A 24,029-nucleotide genomic window follows, 5' to 3' on the forward strand; every position below is an offset into this window, starting at 1 on the left:
GTCGGATTTAGCAATAGAAAGTCACGGCTAGTAAACCTGTATATGGATGACATACTGACTTAATAATAAATTAAGCTGGCAGAAACTATGGCCCCCTTCTGACGAAAGTCCTGGAATGGTTTAGGGAACAGTATGGATTCTGCATTTATTAGCAGAAATCACTCATGTACTCACTCGATGGGTAGGCTGCCATGCAAAGACACTCACCTACGGAGGGTCCTTGGGAGCTGGATAAGTTTAGGTACCTGGGAAACATGCCCACATGCATGGCACGCATATAACATGAACTAAACACGGTTTAACTGATAAAGGGCATATAGTGCTCATTGGATTTCTGGGTAACAGTTCCCCTGTCAATGGCAGGAAGACAATACCAAAAATTAAAGTAGTGCACAGATGCCTATATTTATTTCAATAGAGCATGTATATGATCTGGATGATTCTCAGGCAAATGAGGTCTGTAAAAATTGCAAGGTGGATGCGAATACTGGCTGCTCAGCAGCGGAGGAGGCAGAGACAAGAGAGGATTTTCAGAGTCAGGTTGAACGTTTTTCAACAAACGGAGGAAGAAATATATGAAAAATACAGGCTAAAGCAATGTTATATTGGAGCTTATTGCCCTCTTACAGCCACATCTAGAAAGCAGTACTCTGCACAACAATTCTATCTCCACTCATGTTCAGGTGCTCGTTACACTATTGTCCTCTGGTAGTTACCAGGGTGTGTTAGCTGTCGCAGGAGGAGTGTCTCGAATTCCGCTTTTATGTTTCTTCTGTGAATTCCTAAATGCAAAGATGCATTATAGCCACCGGATCATACATCTACCCAGGAATAACCAGAAATATAATGCACCAAATTGCAATTTTACAGGACTGTCCAGTTTCCCCATTTAATAGCGTGTATTGATGGGACACATGCCCTCCATCTAATCTTGAATATCTTTTCAGGAACAGGAAAAATACACATTCCCTCAATTTACAAGTGGTATATAATGCCCACAATATAATAACTGATATTCTGTCACAATATCCAGAAAGCATCATGACTCATTCATGTTTAGGCACAGCGGAACATACAGACGGCTGTAAAATGGGAAGTTTGATGATTGATATTTATTAGGTACTGGGAAGAAATGTAAATACAGATATGTTTTTGGTGCTTCCTTACTAAATTTTTGTAGGCTCAAACTAATGTATGTTTTTCAGGAGATAGTGCGTATGACCTATGTCCATGGACTTTCACCACCCCCTCACCCCCCTACCTCCCAAACTGAATGGCGATACAACATTGTCACACAAGGAGTGTGACTGAGCAGACATCTGGCTTACTGAAAGCTTGTTTCCTGTGCCTAAACAAGAGAAGGGATGGGTTACAATATGTCCCAGAAATTGCATGTATGACAGTAGCAATGTGTACCATCGTACACAATATTGCCACCAGGAGAGGTCTACACATCGAGGTTTCAGACTTGGATTCAGAGGATGAAGATCCTGGGCCACCTTGTTCAACAACCTACAGATGGGAGCAGTGCAGAGGGAGGGAGAAGGTGCAGGGACCACATTATAACACATTACTTTTTCAGGTAAGTCACACAGGATTATACAAAATAAAAAAAATAAAACACACCACACTTGTTTGGCGTTCCAAAGTAAAGATAGCTTTAATTTCAGGTGTTTCAGAACTGTTCTGAAACAATCTGTAACTTTTAAAAGAAAATACAACGTTATGTATCCATGGAAGTTGGTTACAGCACCAAAAGGAAAATAAACATCAATGTAGGCCCTCACTCAACTGTGCCCCTCAATGCCTTTTGTGACTGTGTCCAGTACTGGATGTGCCACTATGTTGAGCTGCAGGAGTACGGCTGCTACTGCACCACAGCACGTGCATCTGTGGCAGAGATGCTGCTGATGCTGAACAACTCTTTACAATCAAGATGTTCTACCCCTACCCCACTTGCAATTGGGACAATGGACATGACTTCCATTACAGTGGTAATCTGCCCAAGGCTTCTCGATACATCCCCAATGAATTGTCCCATTTCTACCTGGATTATCACCGTCCGCCTACATAAGGTTGAGGTAGCATGTGATAGCCTTCCTATAGACCATGTTAAGGCATTCATATGTGCAGCACTGCTCCACCCTCCACCGTTGATTGGCATTGTTCTCTGCCATCTGTAGTCACTACTTATCTAGGGCACTTGTTAAGTTGTCCACCATAGACTAGTTGTCCACCCAAGACCGACTGTCAGCCAACTGATTGGCCACTGTACTGAAAACCACAGATATGGTTTTCTGCATGGTCTGCAATTTTGTGTTAACAATTGTAATTTGTTTCTGCTACAGATGCTAAACTTGTAGCATTGAGGACTCAAGTCCACCAAAAAATGCCTGATTTTCTGCAACTGCTAGGACCCAGAAGACTGGTTGCCATGAGAAGTATCACGGTGCCTACGAGCACACACTGTTAGGCGCTGCTGTCAGGGCCTGACAACTGGTTGCAGGATTGGAGTGGGTGGCTGGATGGCATCATCATCCTTAACTGATGGTGGCTGTGGAGAGAAACATGCATTATTAGAGTGGCCATGAGGTGTAGTAGACTAACTTGCCAACAAGATTCTTCCAACACTTGTACCTGTTCTTCTCCCTCAACATGTATACAAACACTGTCTTTCACTGGTACATCTGTTTGAATAATGGACATACTATTGATTTAATCACAATGTGTTCACTATGTGATGCACGATAATTACCCCACATATTACACCAATCTTGACATCTTCTATGACTTCATTGATAGTATCACTGCAACACTTACAATAAAATTACTGAAGGGAAAACTGTGCATGGTGGAGGCGCAAGTTATAGTTACACCTTAGGGCACCAGTTATAATTTCTTGAGATAAGCATAACTATAACTGTTGAATTTATATGGTTTTGTGTGTGTGTGCAATCTGAATCTAACTACAACGTACCTGTATGTAAACTTTGTTTCTGTAATAAATTATATATATATATATATATATATATATATATATATATATATATATATATATATATGGAAAATGTCACTTACCCAGTGTACATCTGTTCGTGGCATGAGACGCTGCAGATTCACATGCTGTGCATATCCCGCCATCTAGTGTTGGGCTCAGAGTGTTACAAGTAAGTTGTTTTTCTTCGAAGAAGTCTTTTCGAGTCACGAGATTGAGGGACTCCTCCCATTTCGGCTCCATTGCGCATGGGCGTCGACTCCATCTTAGATTGTTTTCCCCACAGAGGGTAAGGTAGGAGTTGTGTATATAGTAATAGTGCCCATGCAATGGAGTAGGTATGTATGTACATAATGTGATTAAAAGTGTTGTATTTACAAATTTACAAATGTACAAGATTATTTTTATCAACTTATAACGGCTACAGGCTCCCGGGGAGGTGGGAGGGCGCATGTGAATCTGCAGCGTCTCATGCCACGAACAGATGTACACTGGGTAAGTGCCATTTTCTGTTCGATGGCATGCGTAGCTGCAGATGCACATGCTGTGCAAAGACTAGTAAGCAGTTATCTCCCCAAAAGTGGCGCTTTAGCCTGTAGGAGTTGAAGTTGTTTGAAATAATGTTCGTAATACTGCCTGTCCTACTGTGGCTTGTTGTGTTGTTAACACATCCACACAGTAATGTTTAGTGAATGTATGAGGCGTAGACCATGTGGCTGCCTTACAGATTTCTGTCATTGGTATATTTCCCAGAAAGGCCATGGTGGCACCTTTCTTTCTAGTGGAGTGTGCCTTTGGTAGTTTGATATGAGGCACTACTGACAGGTCTAGTAGTGTTGTGTACCAAGGTTGTCGTGCCCAAGTTGGTGCTATTAGTATTAGTTTGAGTTTGTTTTGACTCAATTTGTTTACGAGATACGGAAGGAGTGGGAGAGGGGGAAAAGCGTAAGCAAATATCCCTGACCAACTCATCCATAACGCATTGCCCTTGGAGTGAGGCTGTGGGTACCTGGATGCAAAGTTTTGGCATTTTGCGTTTTCTTTTGTTGCAAATAGGTCTATTTGCGGTGTTCCCCAGGTTTGGAAGTAGGTTTGTAGTATCTGGGGATGAATTTCCCTTTGGTGGATCTGTTGGTGATCCCAACTGAGATTGTCGGCTAACTGGTTTTGAATTCCTGGTATGTATTGCGCTATTAGGCGGATGTGATTGTGAATCGCCCAATGCCAAATCTTTTGTGCTAAAAGGCACAACTGTGTTGAGTGTGTCCCCTCCCTGCTTGTTTAGGTAATACAATGTTGTCATGTTGTCTGTTTTGACAAAAATGTGTTTGTGGGCTATTAGTGGTTGAAATGCTTTCATCGCTAGAAACACTGCTAGTAGTTCTAACTGATTTATATGAAGTTGTTTTTGTTGAGTGTCCCATTGTCCCTGGATGCTGTGCTGGTTGAGGTGTGGTCCCCACCCTACCATGGAAGCATCTGTTGTGATCACGTATTGAGGCACTGGGTCTTGGAAAGGCCGCACTTGGTTTAAATTTATAGGATTCCACCATTGTAGCCAGGCGTGTGTTTGGCGGTCTATTAACACTAGATCCTGAAGTTGACCCTGTGCTTGTGTCCATTGTGTTGCTAGGCACTGTTGTAAGGGCCGCATGTGCAGTCTTGCGTTTGGGACAATGGCTATGCATGAAGACATCATGTCTAAGAGTTTTATTACAAACCTCACTTGATAGTGTTGGTTTGGGTGCATGTTTAGTATTACATTTTGGAAGGCTTGTACCCTTTGTGGACTTGGAGTGGCAATCCCTTTTTGTGTGTTGATTGTTGCTCCTAAGTACTGTTGTACTTGACACAGTTGTAGATGTGATTTTGGGTAGTTTATAGAGAACCCTAGTTTGTGAAGGGTTTCTATAACGTATTTTGTGTGTAGAAGACACTGTTGCTGAGTGCTGGTTTTTATTAACCAATCGTCTAAGTAAGGGGATACGTGCATGTGTTGCCTCCTTATGTGAGCAGCTACTGCTGCAAGGCATTTTGTGAATACTCTTGGGGCCGTTGTTATGCCGAAGGGTAACACTTTGAATTGGTAATGCACGCCTTGGATTACAAACCTCAAGTATTTCATGTGGGAAGGATGTATGGGTATGTGGAAATAAGCATCCTTGAGATCTAATGTTGACATGTAGTCCTGTTGTTTGAGTAAGGGAATCACGTCTTGAAGTGTCACCATGTGAAAGTTATCTGATTTGATGTAATGATTTAGTGTTCTGAGGTCTAATATGGGTCTCAGTGTTTTGTCCTTTTTTGGAATGAGAAAATACAGGGAGTAAACACCTCTTCCTTTTTGATGGTTGGGTACTAGTTCCATTGCTTTCTTTTGTAATAATGCTTGGACTTCTAGTTGTAACAGATCTAAGTGTTGTTTGGACATGCTGTGTGCTCTTGGAGGCACATCTGGTGGCAAAGGTAGGAATTCTATGCAATAACCATGTTGGATAATGGCTAGGACTCACACGTCCGTAGTTATGTGTTCCCAGTTTTGGTAAAAATCTGTGAGCCTCCCCCCACTGGTGTTGTGTGTTGGGGGTTTGTGACGTTGGAGTCACTGTTTAGTTTGTGGAGTTTTTGGGCTTTCGAATTTCCCTCTTGTTTTAGGGAACTGTCCACTCCTATATTGTCCCCGAAAACCTCCTCTCTGATATTGGCCCTGGTATGTGGGTCTGACTTATGAGGTGGAAGGCTCTGTGGTCTGGGCCCGAAACCCCACTCTAAAGTGCGGCTTCCTAAAAGTGCCTCTGCTCTGTGGGGAGTAGAGCGCGCCCATGGCTTTGGCCATGTCAGTGTCTTTCTTCAGTTTGTCTATCGCTGTATCCACCTCCGGCCCAAACAATCGTTGTCCGTTGAAAGGCATATTCAGCACAGCCTGCTGGATTTCTGGCTGAAATCCGGAGGTACGTAGCCACGCGTGTCTCCGAATGGTAACCGCCGTGTTTACTGTCCTGGCTGCCGTGTCTGCTGAGTCCATAGCCGACCTTATTTGGTTGTTGGAGATAGTTTGGCCCTCCTCGACAACCTGTTGGGCACGTTTCTGGAACTCTTTGGGAAGGTGTTGAATGAAATGTTGCATTTTGTCCCAATGTTCCCTATCGTATCTTGCCAGTAGAGATTGCGAATTGGCGATTCGCCATTGATTGGCTGCCTGTGCTGCCACCGTTTTGCCTGCTGCATCGAATTTCTGACTTTCTTTGTCGGGTGGTGGTTCGTCTCCAGAAGTTTGTGAGTTTGCCCTTTTCCGGGCTGCTCCTACTACCACCGAATCAGGAGTTAACTGTTGTGTAATGTACACAGGGTCCGTAGGGGGAGGTTTATATTTCTTCTCCACTCTAGGTGTGATGGCTCTGCTCTTGACTGGGTCTTGAAACACCTGTTTGGCGTGTTTTAACATGCCTGGTAACATTGCCAAACTTTGGTATTGGCTTTACACAGGGCTAGCTTTAGGGCAGTGCGACCGGTTCAGCTACACCTGGTGCTGTGTTTAAAAATAGTTTATTGCTTTAAAAGCACAGTGAACTTCCTTGGGCTTCCAGCAATTTTCATGCAACAATAGAAATGTCAAGACAACTCTGGTGATTAATGTTCCTACTGGGGAAAGATGTAGTTTTGTCTAGTGGCAGTTTTGGTTCATCATAAAGTAGCGTAAAGGGCTACTGTGCCTGCTGCAAAGAGCGTATAAAATACAGATCACAGAACAGAGTGTGAGGGAACTATGAGGAGCACTATACAAAAAATTAAGGTGGTCATTACGGCCTTGGTGGTCCTGCTCTGCCACGTCTGTGGTCAGGCCGCTGACAGCGTGGCGTGTAGGACCGCCAAATTATGACATCGCTAGTGAACTGGGTGCATCGCACCCAGTTCACCACCTGTACCAACGGGGGTGGGACCACATGGCCGAAGGTTGACCACCTTCAACCCTGCGATTCAAATAATACCGCCCACAGTATTTTGAGTATCTTTACCGCCAGGGATTCTGTGGCAGCAGCCCCCATGAAATCCCTGGTGGTAAGGATACTGATGACAGGAACACAGATTCCTGTTGCCACAACAGGACTCCCCAACGTCCCCCCTCCATGTAGGAGCCCCCACCCATCCCCAACCCCATCAGAAGCCACCCCACCCCCACAAGCAACACCTCCCTCCCCCGTTCTGAACCACCGTCCCCCCATCCACGCATACACACACCCATGCTCACTCATTCACACACACATGCAGACACGGCCACAACACCTCTTAACTCCTGCATACACACAAGCCCACAGACACTTGTGCGCTTGCACACAACACTCCCCCATTCACACACACCCATTCACGCACACAAACACTCAACACCCCCCCCCACCAATCAGTCGATCACCTTACATGGCCAGCGGCCCGCAATGCTGTAATACGGCGGGCGGTGTTGTGGTGACGTGGCGGTGGCGACGGAGCAAGCTCCACTAGACTGCCGACCACCAGTATGGCTGCTGGTGGCTTTCCCACCAAATAGTGGAGGAGAGCAGCCAGCAGCCATAATATGGCAGTCTGAAGACCGCCAACACTGGCAGTCATGTGGCAGGCGTGACTTCAGCAGTCTAGGAAATGGACTGCCAAAGTCATAATGAGGTCCTAGATGTTTATTAGAGAGGGGCTTTGGAGAAATAAAGGGCACTGTTGGAGAGTGGTAGGGAGGGAAATCATGGAGAAGGAGGTCAGTTTTGGGTGCACCAAAATTCGGCTGTTGCATAGGGTGCCAACAGAGCTCAAGCCACCCTGGGTTTACAGCCTCTCAGGTTGGTAATAAGACAAAGTCCATGTAGCATTAGCAAATTCAAGAGTGATTACCTAAAAGAAAGTAAAGTTCTCTTTTCAACATCAGCCACCCATTTAGACTTACTATACTGGAGATGCAAATTGAGGCAAAGAGAAAGGACCTGGAATGAACATTAGAATCAAAGACTGAATGATGAGAAGAAATGTAAAAGGAAAATTATCCTTTTTGAGCCTGAAAGAATTGAATAGGAGGACAGAACTGTCTTATGTATAAAGGGGCAGAGTCTCTGAGGGCTTACCTACGAAATCAGCACAAAAAACACCTGACTTATTCAGAAAAGACACAATCGGGGACGGGGGACTGTTTAGTTGGGTGGTAGGATGCCTAAGACTGAGTAGTAAACTTTCCAAGGCATAACAACCTACTTAGAGTTAATTAACAAGCATTGGCACAATAGATCTGGCACTGGCTACCTGCTTTTGGATTTTTAAATGTTTGTTTATTCCAGATTCTTTATTACTGGGAAGCTGCTTGAACAGCCTCAATCTAAAAACAAAATCAGTTCAAAGGAACATACATTTTTTCGGACTCAAAAAGTACACATTGGGGAGGTTGTCCCTGGCACTGAAGGGAACTACTTTGTGCGTGGATGTCTTCCTCGCAGAAGAGTAGAATGCCATCATTCACAGTACAGTCAGCCAGCGGCTAAACTGGACTGATATACTGTCCCAGGATGTATGATGTAGTGGGCGGAGAAAATGTGAATTACAATAAAAGACCAATCAATAGAGGAGGATGGGTGGCTCAAAGCCCCCATGCATAAATGTATGAACAGATTTAATAAAAACAAAATGTCTTGGCTAACGACAGATCTACAAACTGGAAGCACTTTTGTAACACAGAGTAACAGTTGGGAGAATGAATATTTCTGGTGAAGCAGCCAGGTATCTTAAGTCATGAATTAGATCAAACTCTCTTTGCCAAGAGGTCACAACCTCTTTGGAGAACGAACCTTTGCTCTAATAAATGTAATTCCCATCCTTAGACTGTATCTTGCACACAGAACACTTCCTCTAGCCGCAGCAGATGTTTTGAAAGAAGCTATGACTCTACACAAACAAAAGAGGCCTGGTGAAGCTGCTGACTGAAAGAGCTGTAGGTGTTAATAGGAGGTCTCTGCTGATTCCACATCCGGTGCTGGAGTATAATATCATGTGGTCAGAGCCTATACTGCATTAGTAAAGTCTACTATGCTGGAACCAAAGACCTCAATGTCCAACAGTTGCCATAGGAGGCAGCTGTATCCATATTACCAGAAGGATCTGATATGGTTATAGGAAAAAATTCATTGCAGACAGAAAAATGAGTGAGCTGCTCAGCCCACTAATGGTTAACCAAGTCACCTGATCTATTTTAGATGGCTAAAGATGTTTCTAAGGGGAGCATAACAGACAGTTTTTTTCCCGACCTTCATGATTTTCCATCCTGGCCCAATACATTAGGGGAGCCTCTCTTAAGGACTCAGAAAAAACCCAAACGTGCTATAATATACAATGCTATAATATAAAATAAAGAAGTGGATGTGGTGCAAAAAAAAGGATCAGAATCTTTGGTAGATGAATGGGTAATGTCAATGGCACTTATAGCTATATCTCTCAGCATTCTCTTGATGTCCCTTGAAAAGAACTAAGGCCCTCATTCTAAGTTTGGCGTCCGAATGACCGCTCCGCGGTCAAAAGACCGCGGAGGCCATTCAGACTTTCCCGCTGGGCTGGCGGGCGCCCACCAAGGGAGCGCCCGCCGGCCCAGCGGGAAAGGCCCTGCAACACAGAAGCCGGCTCCGAATGGAGCCGGCGGTGTTGCAGGGGTGCGACGGGTGCAGTTGCACCCGTCGCGATTTTCACTGTCTGCATACCGCCACGGTCAGAATGGCCAGGAAAGCACCGCCAGCCTGTTGGCGGTGCTTTCCGTCAGTCACGGCCCTGGCGGTTTTTACCGCCAGGGTCGGAATGACCCCCTAAGTTTTCTAAGTACCAACATGGTGTCTGTAGACATTTCAATTAGAGAGAAAAAAACAGCCAATGAAAGAAGAAAGCATTTTAAAACAGATTGTACAGGAAAACACATTTTGAGGCATATATCACTTCAATTTATTCTTTGAGGATACTGCTACATATTCCTGAAAGTCTGAACAGAGACCCATTGCCTCACTGTGGCTTAGTCCAACAGGATATGTAAACCTTTCTGGCATCCTCATAGATTTTTCATTTAGTCATGTTCATGAGTCTCAAATCTCCATGTAGCAATACAGTCACAGGGAACAATGACCTAAGTTAGTAAAGTAGCCTACAAGGAGATCTTAAGAGAAAAAAGTTCCTAGGAACAGTAGGTAAACTGAAGTGATCTGAGAACCAAATTTGGTAGACCGCATAACTTGTTTAACTTTCAGCTGGTGGTCTTCAAAATTCTGGATTAAAAAGGTGCTAACAAAGTACATACACAAGCCAGACATTTGACCCAATAAGGAGATCAGTATTCTTTACACAAATGGGAATATCTGGTGCTCAACAAAGAGGTAGACCAGTTGGCTACGAGTGTGCCTTGGAACTCCATCAAGCTAGAAAGAGTGAGTGCCAATTTCAATTGGCACCATGTGCTGTTTGCAACACACATTGTACCAAGTAGTGGTAGTATATTTTATTTTACTGCACTTTGTATGCATTGTAAACTCAGGATGAAGAAATCGTACTTACAATGTCTGCATCCCCAAAGAAAGCAGCCAAATCCAATGGTGTTCGTCCATTCTTATCTGTCTGATCTATTTCAGCATCTTTTTCAACCAAACATTGAACCACGTCCTTATGGCCCTTTAAGCAGGCCCAACTTAATGGCGTTAATCCCTCTTTATCCACTGAAGAAACATCCGCACCTTCAAAAGGATCATATGAATGATTATGAGTACCAATACATAAAGAAAATAATATGTTTAGCAGCTTGTAAAATAAGAATTGGGGCATGTGGATCACTCAGAATTAAAAGGTATGAAGAACAAGAGGCCCTGCCCCTTAAAATGCCCCCAGCCTCCACCAGAAAACCAAAATCTAGAACCTCTTGAGTCAGTTTTGCAAGACTTTGGCTTTCCAAACGGAGGCAATCAGGCTGGCAGGCGCTTGAGCTTATAATGTATCAAACTGGAAGAAGGTGAATGGAAGTGAGATGACAGGACAACATGGGCTTTCTTCCTCACACCACATACCAAATGGAGACTGCTTGAGTTGTATTGCCTAAATGTTATATTCTGGACTCCAACTGTACTATTGTGATCATCATCCCACTGCACACTCCCAAAATTCAGCAAACTACGTAGCTGCACCTTTCATGTCCTTCAATTTCACTCCCAGTATAATTACTCTGCTACTCATTCTATGTATAACTGGCACTGCCACTGCTTTTCTTGTCAACATTAACACCAGTCGAGATTCAATGAAAGTCACCTTTAATTGATAATAATATGATAATGTTAAATTATAGAGCTCATTAAGATAAAGCTGCATTTTCCAGAGTGGTCATTTCAGTACCCCCTGGATTGCAGTCCACTCTTGTCTACAGTCAATGTTAACAAAATATATAACATCAGAAAGAGGTGTGACGAGGGTACGACAAGTATAATTTCAAGAAAAGAAGGGGGCAAATGAATTAAGTTTCTGGCATGAAGACTCACTTTAAAAATTGAACATCAACATTTTTAAATATATGAAACTTTAAAAGGGTGCTTTTAGAAGCCATATTTAGGGTTATCCCCCTTCACCGCAAGTACATAAAAACAAATGAGAAAATGCTTTTTTATTGCAGTGCCTCTCAACTGCAGTTTCATACCTTGTGAGAGCAAGAATTCCACAGTTGTAAAATGTCCTTCACAAGATGCAACCATAAGCGGAGTCCTGCCCAACTTGTCACTTGCGTTCACATCACAACCATGTTCTAAAAGAAGTCTTGCAATCTGAAAAGATTATTTAAATATTTTTTATTAATTTTATTAAAATCATTTAGTGAATGAAACTTCCTAAAATATTAACCTCTATAAAATCAAATCCACAACTCACATTATTTGAAAACATACTTGCACAGTGTATTCTTTCAACAGTGTATTAATATCTATATATATATGTACATCAGATTTCAAGTATGAATTACTTTTCACAGGGGAAGGACTCATCTACTAGCCATGATATCTCAAGTGTAATTTTACCTTGCTGCATGCAAACTGTAAACCTTTGCATCCTGGTTTTGGTTAAATAATTTTTGTTAAAACAAATACATATAAAAATGTTATAGCATAAACCATATCTACAGATGTGCAAAGTGCAACATATAATATGCTATTTATTACCATTGCTGGTAAAATGAACACTTATTGTGATATGATCAAATTAAGGAATCATCCTTCATAATTAAATAATCCCTTAAGGAATAAAGATATCAAGCCCTGACGTTCAATCAGTATTTAAAATGAAATGTTCTTATTAAAACATTAAACTCTAAGGGCCTGATTACGACCTTGGCAGATGAGATACTCATCCTGTTTGCCGTATTACAAGTTCCATTATATCCTAAGGAACTTGTAAAACGGCCGGTGGTATTTCCGTAGCGTTTGTGACAAGTATCCCATCCGCCAAGGTCATAACCAGGCCGTAAGTGAAGAAAGGCTTAGTAAGAATGTTCAAAACATAAACCTCTCCTCACATAGTAGACATGTTAAAATCTTACGAGACAAACAAATCCATCTCTTTTGCTGTGTAGTACAAAATATACACACACAGTTATAAAAGGAATTGTGGAAACTGGGGAAGAATTCTGGAAACTGCAAATTAAGATATCTAAAGGTGCCTCAATTTAAGATACCACCTTAGAATTGGACCTGTAAAGAACACAGACAAGACCTATGCTTCTGTCAATTGAGTAGCCCTTGTAAAAGCCTATTTAACAAAAGATCCAACTATTTCACTGTATGATACAAAATGTCTACTAGAACAGTTATTGCATGAGTTGGAGGAAATGGAAGGAAACTTCTGGAAGCTACAATGTAATTTTCCGCAAAAAAGGCTCTATTTAGAAATTCATCTTAGATTTGGACCTGTAAAGGCAACAGGGTAACACAACCAGTTTGGCATTCCATATACATACAAAAGAAAATTTATTTGATATATAGGTACATCCAAATGTATGCAGAAACCTTATTATGAAACTCCCAAAACCTGCTGCCAAATAATTTAAAGTACAAATTTCTCAAGCTAAGAGATTAACACACTGTGGAGTCTGCAATGATCACTTAAAGAGTGACTCCCTGTATGCTTAGGCAGCAATTTTGCTTTCAGCTTTGCAAAATCTAAACTGAAATGTTTAGATGTCATAAAATGTATTTGACGTTTAGTGACTACATTGTGGACACCCAAGATTCACTCATTGGACTTGGATTTCACTTTTGTACAACAGCCTATTCTTATAAGTGTGGTTGAGAACACTTTCTCTTTTGTATAGTTTAGTTGTTTCTGAAGATGTCAGAACAAAACAGGAAGTAATTGCTGTAATGTATGGGTTTAATAGAAATATGGTTAGCACTAACCTTTGAGACAGTGGTGATAACCTGATAAAGAAAAATAGCTCATGCTTCTTTTTCAAAACTGGATGATGAAAGCTGAAAACGAATAAATAAATTTGGAACCATCCATACCACATTGTTTCGAAGCCTCAAGACCAAGTTAGAAAGGTAAGTCAACATTCTCCATTAGCTAAGAGAGCACAGTTTCAGAAACGGTGTTACCCCAATACAGTGCACCTCTACCTACGTGTAAAATTCAGAAATCATAGTTATTTTGCATATATTTCTTAACTTGTGTTTTCAGGCCACCTTGTGGACTAAAGAAATAGGTTGTGCAAATGTGGAAGACAATTCCACTGGGGGTCCATGGAACTCTCGTCGAGATGAAAGGGAGGACTTGGTCAATTTCTAAATGTGAATACTGGTGTTTCTTCCAATGCCTCTTTTTCTCCCTCGTTATGAGAAAATGTTTGTTTACATTGAAAAACGCTAATAAAAAGAATAAAAAAGGAAATAGGTTGTGCTAGAGTTGGATTGTGATAGTAAATGTGTCACTTGGTTCACTGGACACGTGAGAAAGTTAAAGAGCTACTGCACCATAGAAGGAATACATTATACAAAATACAAGCAGAACGTCTGACAGAATTTGGTGCCTGTCCATGTTGAACTATCAAGCAGTGATGGGCGATAGAAAAAGCACCAAACTGCATTAGGGATTATGACAAGCTGTACCATGAAATGACATGTGCGTGGTAACAAAGCGATGAAGCATGTATTGCATTGTTGGCAATGTAATGGCAAACGGATCTGAAATGGATCCTCTCTTGGAAATGTAAGGACTTGTTCAGCAGTGGTTGCCTCCTTAATTGTATCAAGACTATTGAGGAAAATAGTGGAAATTATGATGGCATGAACCTGTCAGAGGCAAGTCTAGTATATGTTATGTTGATAAGTGCCTAAGCGGTGCCGGCTGTAGATAAGGATAAGTTACTTACCTGTAAATCCTAGTTCTCTTCCAGGGGTATCCTCATCAAAGTCATAAACATTGAATATTCCCGCCCTTGTGCGGGGACCCCGGAGCATATATAAAATACACACATATTATACATGTGTAAAACAGCAATGCAGGCTATAATGTTAAAACAGGCTAAAATGCTTTATTTCTATGAAGTTGTTTTTTTTTATATTATAAAATTATAATAGAGAATAAATATCTACCCAAGCCCCCAAAACTGGGCTTAGGGAAGTAAGCAGCAGTAAACTCTAGAGAAAAAGAGAAAAAACTGCATTGAAAAACAATGGAGCATTCTTAGCCAATAGGCTGCATGCAGGTTAACACAGGAGAACCATAAAAACTTTGGCACCGTGCCTTTAAGACCCTGAGCACCTCCAGTATCCCACCATGCCTCAGGGGTGAAGGAAAGGTGACAGCTGGTTCACAGTTAGGTCAGTTCTTTTTTACGATGACAATCTGTATAACTGATTTAAAATACAGTCTGTCCTGCACTTCTAGGAGACGTGCGTCTGGGGAGGAGGGTGGGTTGTTTATGACTTTGATGAGGATACCCCTGGAAGAGAACTAGGATTTACAGGTAAGTAACTTATCCTTCTCTTCCAGGGGATCCTCATCAATAGTCATAAACATTGAATAGATTAGCAAGCCCATCCCTAAACTCTGCGGACTGTCCGATAGAAGTGCAGGAATAGAAACGTATTATGCAAATAAATTTCTCAGAGAGGCCTGCCCCACTTGGGCATCCGCTCTTGCATCTGAGTCTAAACAGTAATGTCTAGTAAACGTATGCACAGACTTCCATGTAGCAGCCTTACAAATCTCAGATATTGGAACATTGTTAAGGAGGGCAGCAGTAGCCGCTTTTCCCCTTGTGGAATGCGCTTTAGGCCTCGCTAGTAATTGTTTATTAGCCAGCTGGTAAGTATTAACAATACAAGAAACTATCCATCTTGATATCTTTCGTTTAGATGCTGCCTCTCCTGTCCTCAAATGACCATAATTTACAAACAAGCGGTTAGAGTGTCTAATCGGTTTTGTCTTATCCAGATAAAATTTCAGCACTCTTTTCAAGTCTAAGGAGTGCAATGCTTTCTCTGCCGGAGTCTCCGGATTGGGAAAGAAAGTCGGTAAAGATATAGTCTGATTGATATGGAATTCTGACACCACCTTCGGAAGGAAAGATGGGTGAGTTCGCAGAACCACTCTATTGTCATGAAAAACCGTGTACGGTTCTTTGGAAGACAAAGCCTGTATTTCGCTGACCCTCCTCGCTGAAGTAATGGCCACTAAAAAAGCCGTCTTCCACGTAAGGTGTTGTAAAGAAGCCTTATGTATAGGTTCGAAAGGAGGGCCCATAAGTTTTGCCAATACTATGTTCAGTTCCCATGGAGGAGAAGGTCTCCGAATGGGCGGAAAAACTGTTTTCAAACCTTCTAAGAAATCCTTGACTACAGGTTTCGTAAAGAAGGATTCCTGAGAAGGTGACTTGCGATAGGCTGTAATAGCAGACAAATGTACCTTAATAGATGATACCTGCAGACCGGACTTTGCCAGATGAAGCAAATAGGACAGTATGACATCCTCCTGAGCCCGTATGGGATTCTGACCTTGTTGACAGCACCATATGTAGAATCTCTTCCACTTAAAAGCGTAAGAACGCCATGTGGAAGGTCGTTTGGACTCTTTCAAGATGTTCATGCACTCCTGTGAGAGCCCTAGGTGCCCATACTGCAGGAATTCAGGAGCCATGCTGTTAAGCTCAGAGAGGGTAGGTTGGGATATAGAATCCTGCCCTCCATTCTGCTCAGAAGATCCGGTCTGCACGGCAGCCTCCTGTGAGGTTTTTCCGATAGGTTGAGGAGATCTGTGTACCAGAATTGACGGGGCCATTGTGGCGCTATAAGAATCATTCTGGTTCTGGATCTGTAAAGTTTGTTGATCACTGCCGGTATGAGGGGAATCGGCGGAAAGGCGTAGAGAAATATCCCTGACCAGTCGATCAACAGGGCATTCCCTCGAGATCCCGGACGGTAGAACCTGGATGCGAAGTCTGGGCATTTCTTGTTTACTTCATCTGCGAAGAGATCCAGTTGAGGCCGACCCCATTGAGCGAAGATGTATTCTGCAACTTCGCCGTGTGGGACCCAATCGTGAGCGTCCTCTAGGTGTCTGCTCAGAAAATCTGCTTCCACGTTTTGTTGACCTGGCAGGTGAACCGCTGTAAGTGACATTCCTCTGGCCAGGAGGCAATGCCATATCGTTTGGGACTCTCGAGATAGGGGTAGGGATCTCGTTCCCCCCTGTTTGTTCAAATAATACATCGTGGTTGTATTGTCCGTTTGTATTAGGAGAGTTTTCCCCTGAATTAGTGGTATGAAAGACTTGAGAGCCAGATGGACCGCTCTGAGTTCTAGCAGATTGATGTGGTACTGCTTTTCCTTGTCTGACCACAGGCCCTGAGCTTGAAGGGGACCCAGATGAGCCCCCCATCCCTGAAGAGACGAATCCATTACCAGAGTGTCGGATGGAACTACCTGGTGAAACGTAGCACCCACTGACAGGTGAGGTCTGTGCATCCACCATCTCAATGACTGAAGTGCTACTGCCGGTAGTCGCACTCTGTCCTCCCAGCGACCTGTCCTTTGGCTCCAGTTGCTCTCCAATGCCTCTTGGAGGGGCCTCATGTGGAGTCTGGCATTTGGGACAATAAAAATGCATGATGCCATGGAGCCCAGCAGCGATGTCACCTGACGTGCCGTAGGTGCGTTGGCTCTCAACAGGTCCTGACACTTCCTGTCTATTGAGGATAGTCGTTCCTCCGAAGGATACACTCTTTGGAGTTCTGTGTTTATGATAGTTCCCAGGTAGTGAAGGTTCTGTGTTGGAATCAAGGTTGACTTTTGGTAATTGACCTGAAGACCTAGAGACTCGCAAACTCCGAGCACAATGTCCCGATGGCTTCTCGCCTGCTCCGGAGAAGAAGCCTTCAGTAACCAGTCGTCTAGGTATGGATATATGAATATCTTTTGTTTTCGAAGATGCGCCGCTACCACTGCCATACATTTCGAGAAGACGCGTGGGGCAGATTTCAGGCCGAATGGTAGAACTCTGAACTGATAATGCTGTAACGCTACTTGGAAGCGCAGGAATTTTCGATGTTTGGGAGCTATTGGGATGTGAAAATATGCATCCTGCAGGTCGATGGAGCACATCCAGTCTCCCTGATGCAGCTGAGGGAAAATCTGGTGAAGCGCTAGCATCCTGAACTTCTGTTTCCTTATGTATTTGTTCAGCAGCCGTAGGTCCAGAATTGGCCTGAAAACGCCCTCTCGACCCTTCTTCGCCACTAGAAAATAACGGGAGTAAACCCCCTTTCCTCTGTGCGCAGGTGGAACCTTTTCTATGGCATTCTTTTGTAGGAGGGCGAGAGCCTCTTTGCGCAGCAGGCTGAGATGAGATGGATTGCCTTTGGCTGGTGCCAAGTGTGGTGGAGGTTGTTTGAAAAGAAGAGAGTAGCCATGTTCGACAATATTGAGCACCCATTTGTCTCTTGTGATAGAGTGCCACTCGTGAAGATAAGCTGTAATACTTCCCCCCACCGGAGTGGTGTACAGGGTCGAGGGAAGCGAGATCTCATTGTTTGGCCGGCGCTTTCGGAGTGGACTGTTGAGGTCTACTTGACCCTCGCTCCCTTGTGTTCCTTCGCTGAAAAAGAGGGCGTCCCTGCCGTTGCTGTGACCTTTGGGACCAGTGAGGGGTTTGAACCCTCTGCTGGAAAGGGCGCCTGTCATAAGGCCTATACCTCCGCCTGAAATCTTTCTTTCTTTCCAGGCCCACTGCCCTCATGGTATCCACCTCGGTCTTCATGCGGGCCATTTCCTCGTCTGCATGGGCACCAAATAGCGAGTTCCCGGCGAATGGGAGATTCAGGATGCGTTGTTGTGCTTCCTGCTTTAAACCAGTGAGCCTCAGCCAGGAAGACCTCCTTGCACAGATTCCATGCGCATACCCATGTGCAGCTAAATCCGCCCCATCTGCTGCCGCGCTGATAACCTGATTGGATACCAGGCATCCTTCTTGCAGGATCTCTTGAAAATCTTGTCTGTCCTCTCTGGGCAATTTCTCTGTGAATCTATTGAGAGAGTCCCACAGAGAACGATCATACCTGCCCAGGAGTGCAGAAGCACTGGAGACTTTCATTGCCGAAGCCGCCGTCCCGCATATCTTTCTCCCCAGAGAGTCTAGATGCCTGCTCTCTTTATCCGGGAGGACCGTGGATGATGATGCCACCGAGTGGGTCTTTCGGGCTGCGGCTAATGTTACTGAGACCGGTGGCGGATCCTTCCTGAGGAACAAAGGGTCCTGTTCGGGAGCCTTGTACTTTTTGAGAATCCTAGCCGGGGCAGATTTGAGCGAGGCTGGGGCCAGAAAAGTGTCCATGGTTGGCTGCAACCAACCAGGCACTAGAGGCAGCAGCTTTTTCGATGCTGATCTCTGTTGTAGAGTCTCAAAGATGACTGACGAGGAGGTAGATGGCTCTGGAACCTCTATGTTTAGTTTCTGCGCTCCTCTTAACAGCACCTCGTTAAATGTGGTAATGTCATCCACCGGTGAGACCCTAGCAGGTGGAGAATCTGTTAGGGTGGGGGAGTAACGCCTGACAGATGATCCTGACGACGACCAAGAGGGTGATCTTCTTCGTGAACGAGACCTGGATCGTCGTTGAGAACGAGACCTTCTGCGAGACGCTGTAGCAGAGCGCCCAGGCCTCACGGCCTGTTGACGAGGAGCAGAACGAGCCCGTCCTGCCCTTGCTGTCGGTGATGGCGTTCTTGGCAGGGAGGCAGTAGGCGAGTACATTCGCGAATATTGCGAATCCGGGGAGGCCGCTGGTCTGTTAAGGCTCTCTAGCCATCTTGGAGAAAGATTGATGGGCGAGACATGCCCAGATGATGCCGCTCTTGAATGAGATGAGCCGCTCGGTATGGAGACCACTGGAGATGGTGCGGCCTTGTCTGGCGTGGGGCGATGTTCTACTCTCTGCGGGACAGGTAAAACCTGTGTCGACGTCGACGGCTGTGTCGACGTCGAAGGGCGCCCCACCGGTTGCTCTTGCCTCGACGTTGAGTGTCTCGACGTTGAGTGTCTCGACGTTGAGTGTCTTGACGTCGAACGGCGATCTTTGGACCTGCTCGCCGTCGTGTGCCTCGACACCGTGTCTCTTGACGTCGGGGGGCACACAGCCTTTGCCGGCGACCGGGCACGCCGGCGATGGCTCGACGTCGATCGGCGGGCTGCCGTCGACGGAGACCTGCCTCTGTGATGGTGTTCCCTCGACGCTGTCTCCTTCGACGTCGGGTGTGTCGCCGTCGACGGCGATCTATGCCGGTGAGACGGTGGTAGCGACGACGTCGACGGGGAACAAACAGGTACTTCCCTACCTGCTGACGTCGACCTAGCCATTCTCTCCTGAGAATGGCCTGCTGGTTGTCTGGGAAGTGAAGAGGACGATGTTTTCTGCCTCTCCTGAAGCCCATGTAGCCTGATCTTTTCTCTGTCCTTCAGAGTCCTCTTTGACATATTCTTGCAGTGCTTACAAGTGTCAGGGCAGTGACTCTGAGGCAGGCACACTATACACAGAGAGTGTGGGTCTGACTGGGCCTTCTTCTTCCCACAAGCAGGGCATTTGACAAAAAGTAAAGGCATTTTTCTGTCAGAAAAAAACTGCCAAGCTCAGACAAAGATGTTATCTGTCGAATGAAAAAGGCAAAAAACGCTTTTTTAAAGGATTTTTCTGAGAAAAACTCAGAAAAACTGAGAGCTCAATGCTCCAGGATCCTCTCAGAAGAAGCCGGAAAAAAGAACTGACCTAACTGTGAACCAACTGTCACCTTTCCTTCACCCCTGAGGCATGGTGGGATACTGGAGGTGCTCAGGGTCTTAAAGGCACGGTGCCAAAGTTTTTATAGTTCTCCTGTGTTAACCTGCATGCAGCCTATTGGCTACGAATGCTCCATTGTTTTTCAATGAAGTTTTTTCTCTTTTTCTCTAGAGTTTACTGCTGCTTACTTCCTTAAGCCCAGTTTTGGGGGCTTGGGTAGATATTTATTCTCTATTGTAATTTTATAATATAAAAAAAAAAAAAAAAAAACTTCATAGAAATAAAGCATTTTAGCCTTTTTTAACATTATAGCCTGCATTGCTGTTTTACACATGTATAATATGTGTGTATTTTATATATGCTCCGGGGTCGCCGCACAAGGGCGGGAATATTCAATGTTTATGACTATTGATGAGGATCCCCTGGAAGAGAACACTAGTTTTACCTTCGGTTAGAAATGAAGGAAATTGAGCTAACATGAGTTAGTAAGAAAGAAAACATCCCTGCAGTGTATTTAACACCAGTCAATGGATGGTAAATTTCAACGGGTATAAATGTCAGAAAGAAAAGCTGACTGCTTCAAGAAAGAAAATAGAAGTAGCCTGCGTAAAAACTAACTAATAAGCTATCTTAAGAGTACAAAAAGGGACTACAATATTTTTTTTTTTTAAGTATTTTCTACCTACTATACATTACAAGACGCTTGCTCTAGGGCATAGCTGCCACGTTTTCAGTTTGGTGATGTGGCACGTTTCCATCTAAATAGTGTGCTTTTGTGTGTGAGTATTGAGTGACACTTTCAGTGGCATATTATCTCTAGTATAATAAAGCAGTTATGTTGTATAACGCAATGCATTTTGAACGAAGGAAATCCCAACCTGTAATGGGTGGCTTCGGGAAACTACACTCAAATATTCATACTCATCACAAACTTTTCGATGAAATAGCGCCAGACCTATTGCATTTTTTCGCTCTGTGCTTCCCAGCGCTGGCTGCCTTTTGTGCAATGTGCTTCATAGTAATCAAGGGTCCTTATGTTGACACGGACCTACTTAAGGTTTAGTGTTCATGCCTAATAGACCTTGAGCACTGCTAAAGACTGGGGAACAGCTTATTGTACATTTTTACCATGAGTGAGATAAACACATTTATAAATACTGGCAAAAAAAAGGCAGCAGGAAACATATCGTGTTTTGACGTTAGAAGCATTTGGGGATGTGGTGGCATTCATCGGTGAGGGGAACACGTCGCTCTTCTCATGAACGTCTAAATTCCGATATAATGCAGCCTCCTAGAAAAATACGTCTTTGTGTAAGATCTTGTCGTGGTTGTATTGTCGACCTGTACCAAACCTTTGACTTCTTCATTCCTGTACCCAGTCACAATGCTTTAAGAAATTGGAGGCAGCTTCAGCTGAGATCAGCAAGCGGGAGTGCCGCCGTCCGAAGATAGAGAGGGAGGGCCTCTGCTGCAGTTTAACATCATGATCGGCAGACACGCTATGAAGCCCCATCTCAGCCCCAGCAGGGTTCCCGCTGCTACCAGTGCTTCAATCAGAGCCGGCCCGAGACAACGTGAGACAGGAGAAATCCCGCGCTCTCTCAGATTCTCTGTTCCTGTGCAGCCCTGCCAAGTCCCAAACATTGCGTGGCAATTTCACTCCTTGTGGTGATGCGGATAAATTATTAAAATGTGCTAGTGTAACGAGAGATGCGTGCTACTTGGCAGGGCTTCTTGAACAGTGCTGAAATGACCAAAAGGGGCAATTGATTGGAGTACTGAGGATCCGCGCTGGGCAGTTTACGTGGGGTACGAGGAAGAACATAAAGTGGTAATAACAAGGATAACATAAATACCTTCCTTCTCAGTGATTAGTTTGAGCTAATGGGCAGCAGGTGGCATTCAGCACCACTTTTTTGGGGAACCAGGATTTATTTTTATTCTTCACATTGACTCGGAACGAGAAAGAAAAAAGCAGAAAAGGGAGTAAGAAAGAGGAAAAAATAAGACTGGAAAACAGTTGCAAATGAGGAAAGCAGGCATTAAAAGTAATCTACGAGAGTGCGATATAGGGGCAGGGGGCACGCAACTTAGAAAAATGTGGGCCCCTCAAATTATCTTCATAATTAGGCACACTGCTCGTACTGCTAGGAGACAAAGATTCAAAGACTGCAAAGCTTCCTACACAACAGAATGGGAAGGATCCTCATATTACACTAGTGTTACATTTCAAAGTACTGACTTTCTTGTGCAGCTGTTTACTATCCACAATCACTGCAGGTTTAAGGACTCATACTGCACAATTAACTAATTTTAAATGGAAGAAACTATTTTTAAATGGAAGAACTGCTAAAAGCAACCAATCATGTACCTGCAGTACACTGATTACTTTCCGATCAAACTAAAGTTGAACTTAATAAAACTGCATTTTCCTCAATGTCCAGTAACCTATTTTATTTTCATATTAAATGCATTTTTCCCTGGGAGGTTACAAAACAATGCTGCTGTAACTTGAGAAGAAACAGCTCGTACAAGAGTAGCTCGGTCCCTAATTAGAGGGAAAAAAAGTAAATCTCACATTTTATTCACACGGAAAATCTATTAACTTGCACGTTTAGACACGTAGTACAAGGGAACTGTCCAATGTCACAAAGCATCAATTCTCTCTCAAGTGACTGTCATACAAATATCAAACTTATTTTTGATGGATAAAATTATAACTCAAAGAAGTGGCACTTAGAAGGGCTCCATTGAAAAATATCCTGTTCATCTTACGAATATCCCTAAATGGACAGTCTGTGTAACCATTCAGTTTAGAATGTGTGCACACCTTCGTTTTATTGTCTTTTTAGTGATATTTTTAATCATCAACGCCTATTAATATCAAGTTCTTCTCTCTGTATCATAATGACGTTTTTCATCCAACATATTCCATTCAGATTTACTTAAGTGCTGCAGCATCTCGAGGGTCTGGTTTCAGCCGCCCAGGGTGATGTGTGTCCCAAAGGAGAGATCAAGGGAAACAATCAGATGTTCACAAATGTGGACTCAGCTAGGAATGTCTGTAGGGTTCTTACTGACGAACTCTGTCTGACACCCAAACCATACACTGGAGAGGTTCCTGAGGATAATAGGAGTTTTAGTCTGCATACGGACAGGACTGAATGTAGAATGGTGAATATGGAGTGGGGAATGGTTTTTTCATAGTGCTGCTCTCTTTTTTGTCATTCTCTCCCTCTGCTTTCTCTTGTCCCCCTTTATGGTCCACTATGGGAGGATGAGGGAGGAAAGAAATAGGAGAATTTGGCACCTTAGTTGCTTTCTGTATTTTATAAATCCAACTTTGTTTCACACTGACAAATACCAACGGTAACTCCTATTGTAGGAAAGATTCATTGTTGCTACAGGTAATATTCTGGTCAATGGTAACTAACACCCCGCTCTAGGTTCAAAGCATGGCACTGACGTATCGCCTCATCTTTTCAATGTGTACATGTTCAAACCACTTGCTGATCGTGTCCTCTACCTAGGCATCGGTTTTAATATGTAGGCTGACGATATGCAACTGATCATCTGCCTGAAGAACAAATGGTTGCCTACCATATTATTTAAGAAAGGGGCTAGTCTCCCATGGGTTTGAGTAACTATCAAACGGGTAAAAGTCACTGTTGAATAAAAGGAGGTGATGAAATTCAACAGCAGCTTTGATCTTTTAATGGAAGACTTCATCTA

The 24,029-nt window shown here is 43.7% G+C and overlaps 1 protein-coding gene across 2 annotated transcripts in view; it reads right to left on the reverse strand.

The window, feature by feature from the left end:
* TANC1 (tetratricopeptide repeat, ankyrin repeat and coiled-coil containing 1) overlaps positions 1–24,029 on the reverse strand; it is a 736,024-nt gene that overhangs the window by 139,070 nt on the left and 572,925 nt on the right. For both annotated transcript variants that reach the window (XM_069225129.1, XM_069225130.1), the window contains 2 exons: positions 11,679–11,802; positions 10,556–10,731 (listed from right to left, as the gene is read on the reverse strand). In XM_069225129.1, the coding sequence (XP_069081230.1) occupies positions 10,556–10,731; positions 11,679–11,802 (300 nt within the window). The remainder of the gene's footprint in view (positions 1–10,555; positions 10,732–11,678; positions 11,803–24,029) is intronic.

Source organism: Pleurodeles waltl, chromosome 3_1 (assembly GCF_031143425.1).
Source record: "Pleurodeles waltl isolate 20211129_DDA chromosome 3_1, aPleWal1.hap1.20221129, whole genome shotgun sequence".
Taxonomy (NCBI): domain Eukaryota; kingdom Metazoa; phylum Chordata; class Amphibia; order Caudata; family Salamandridae; genus Pleurodeles; species Pleurodeles waltl.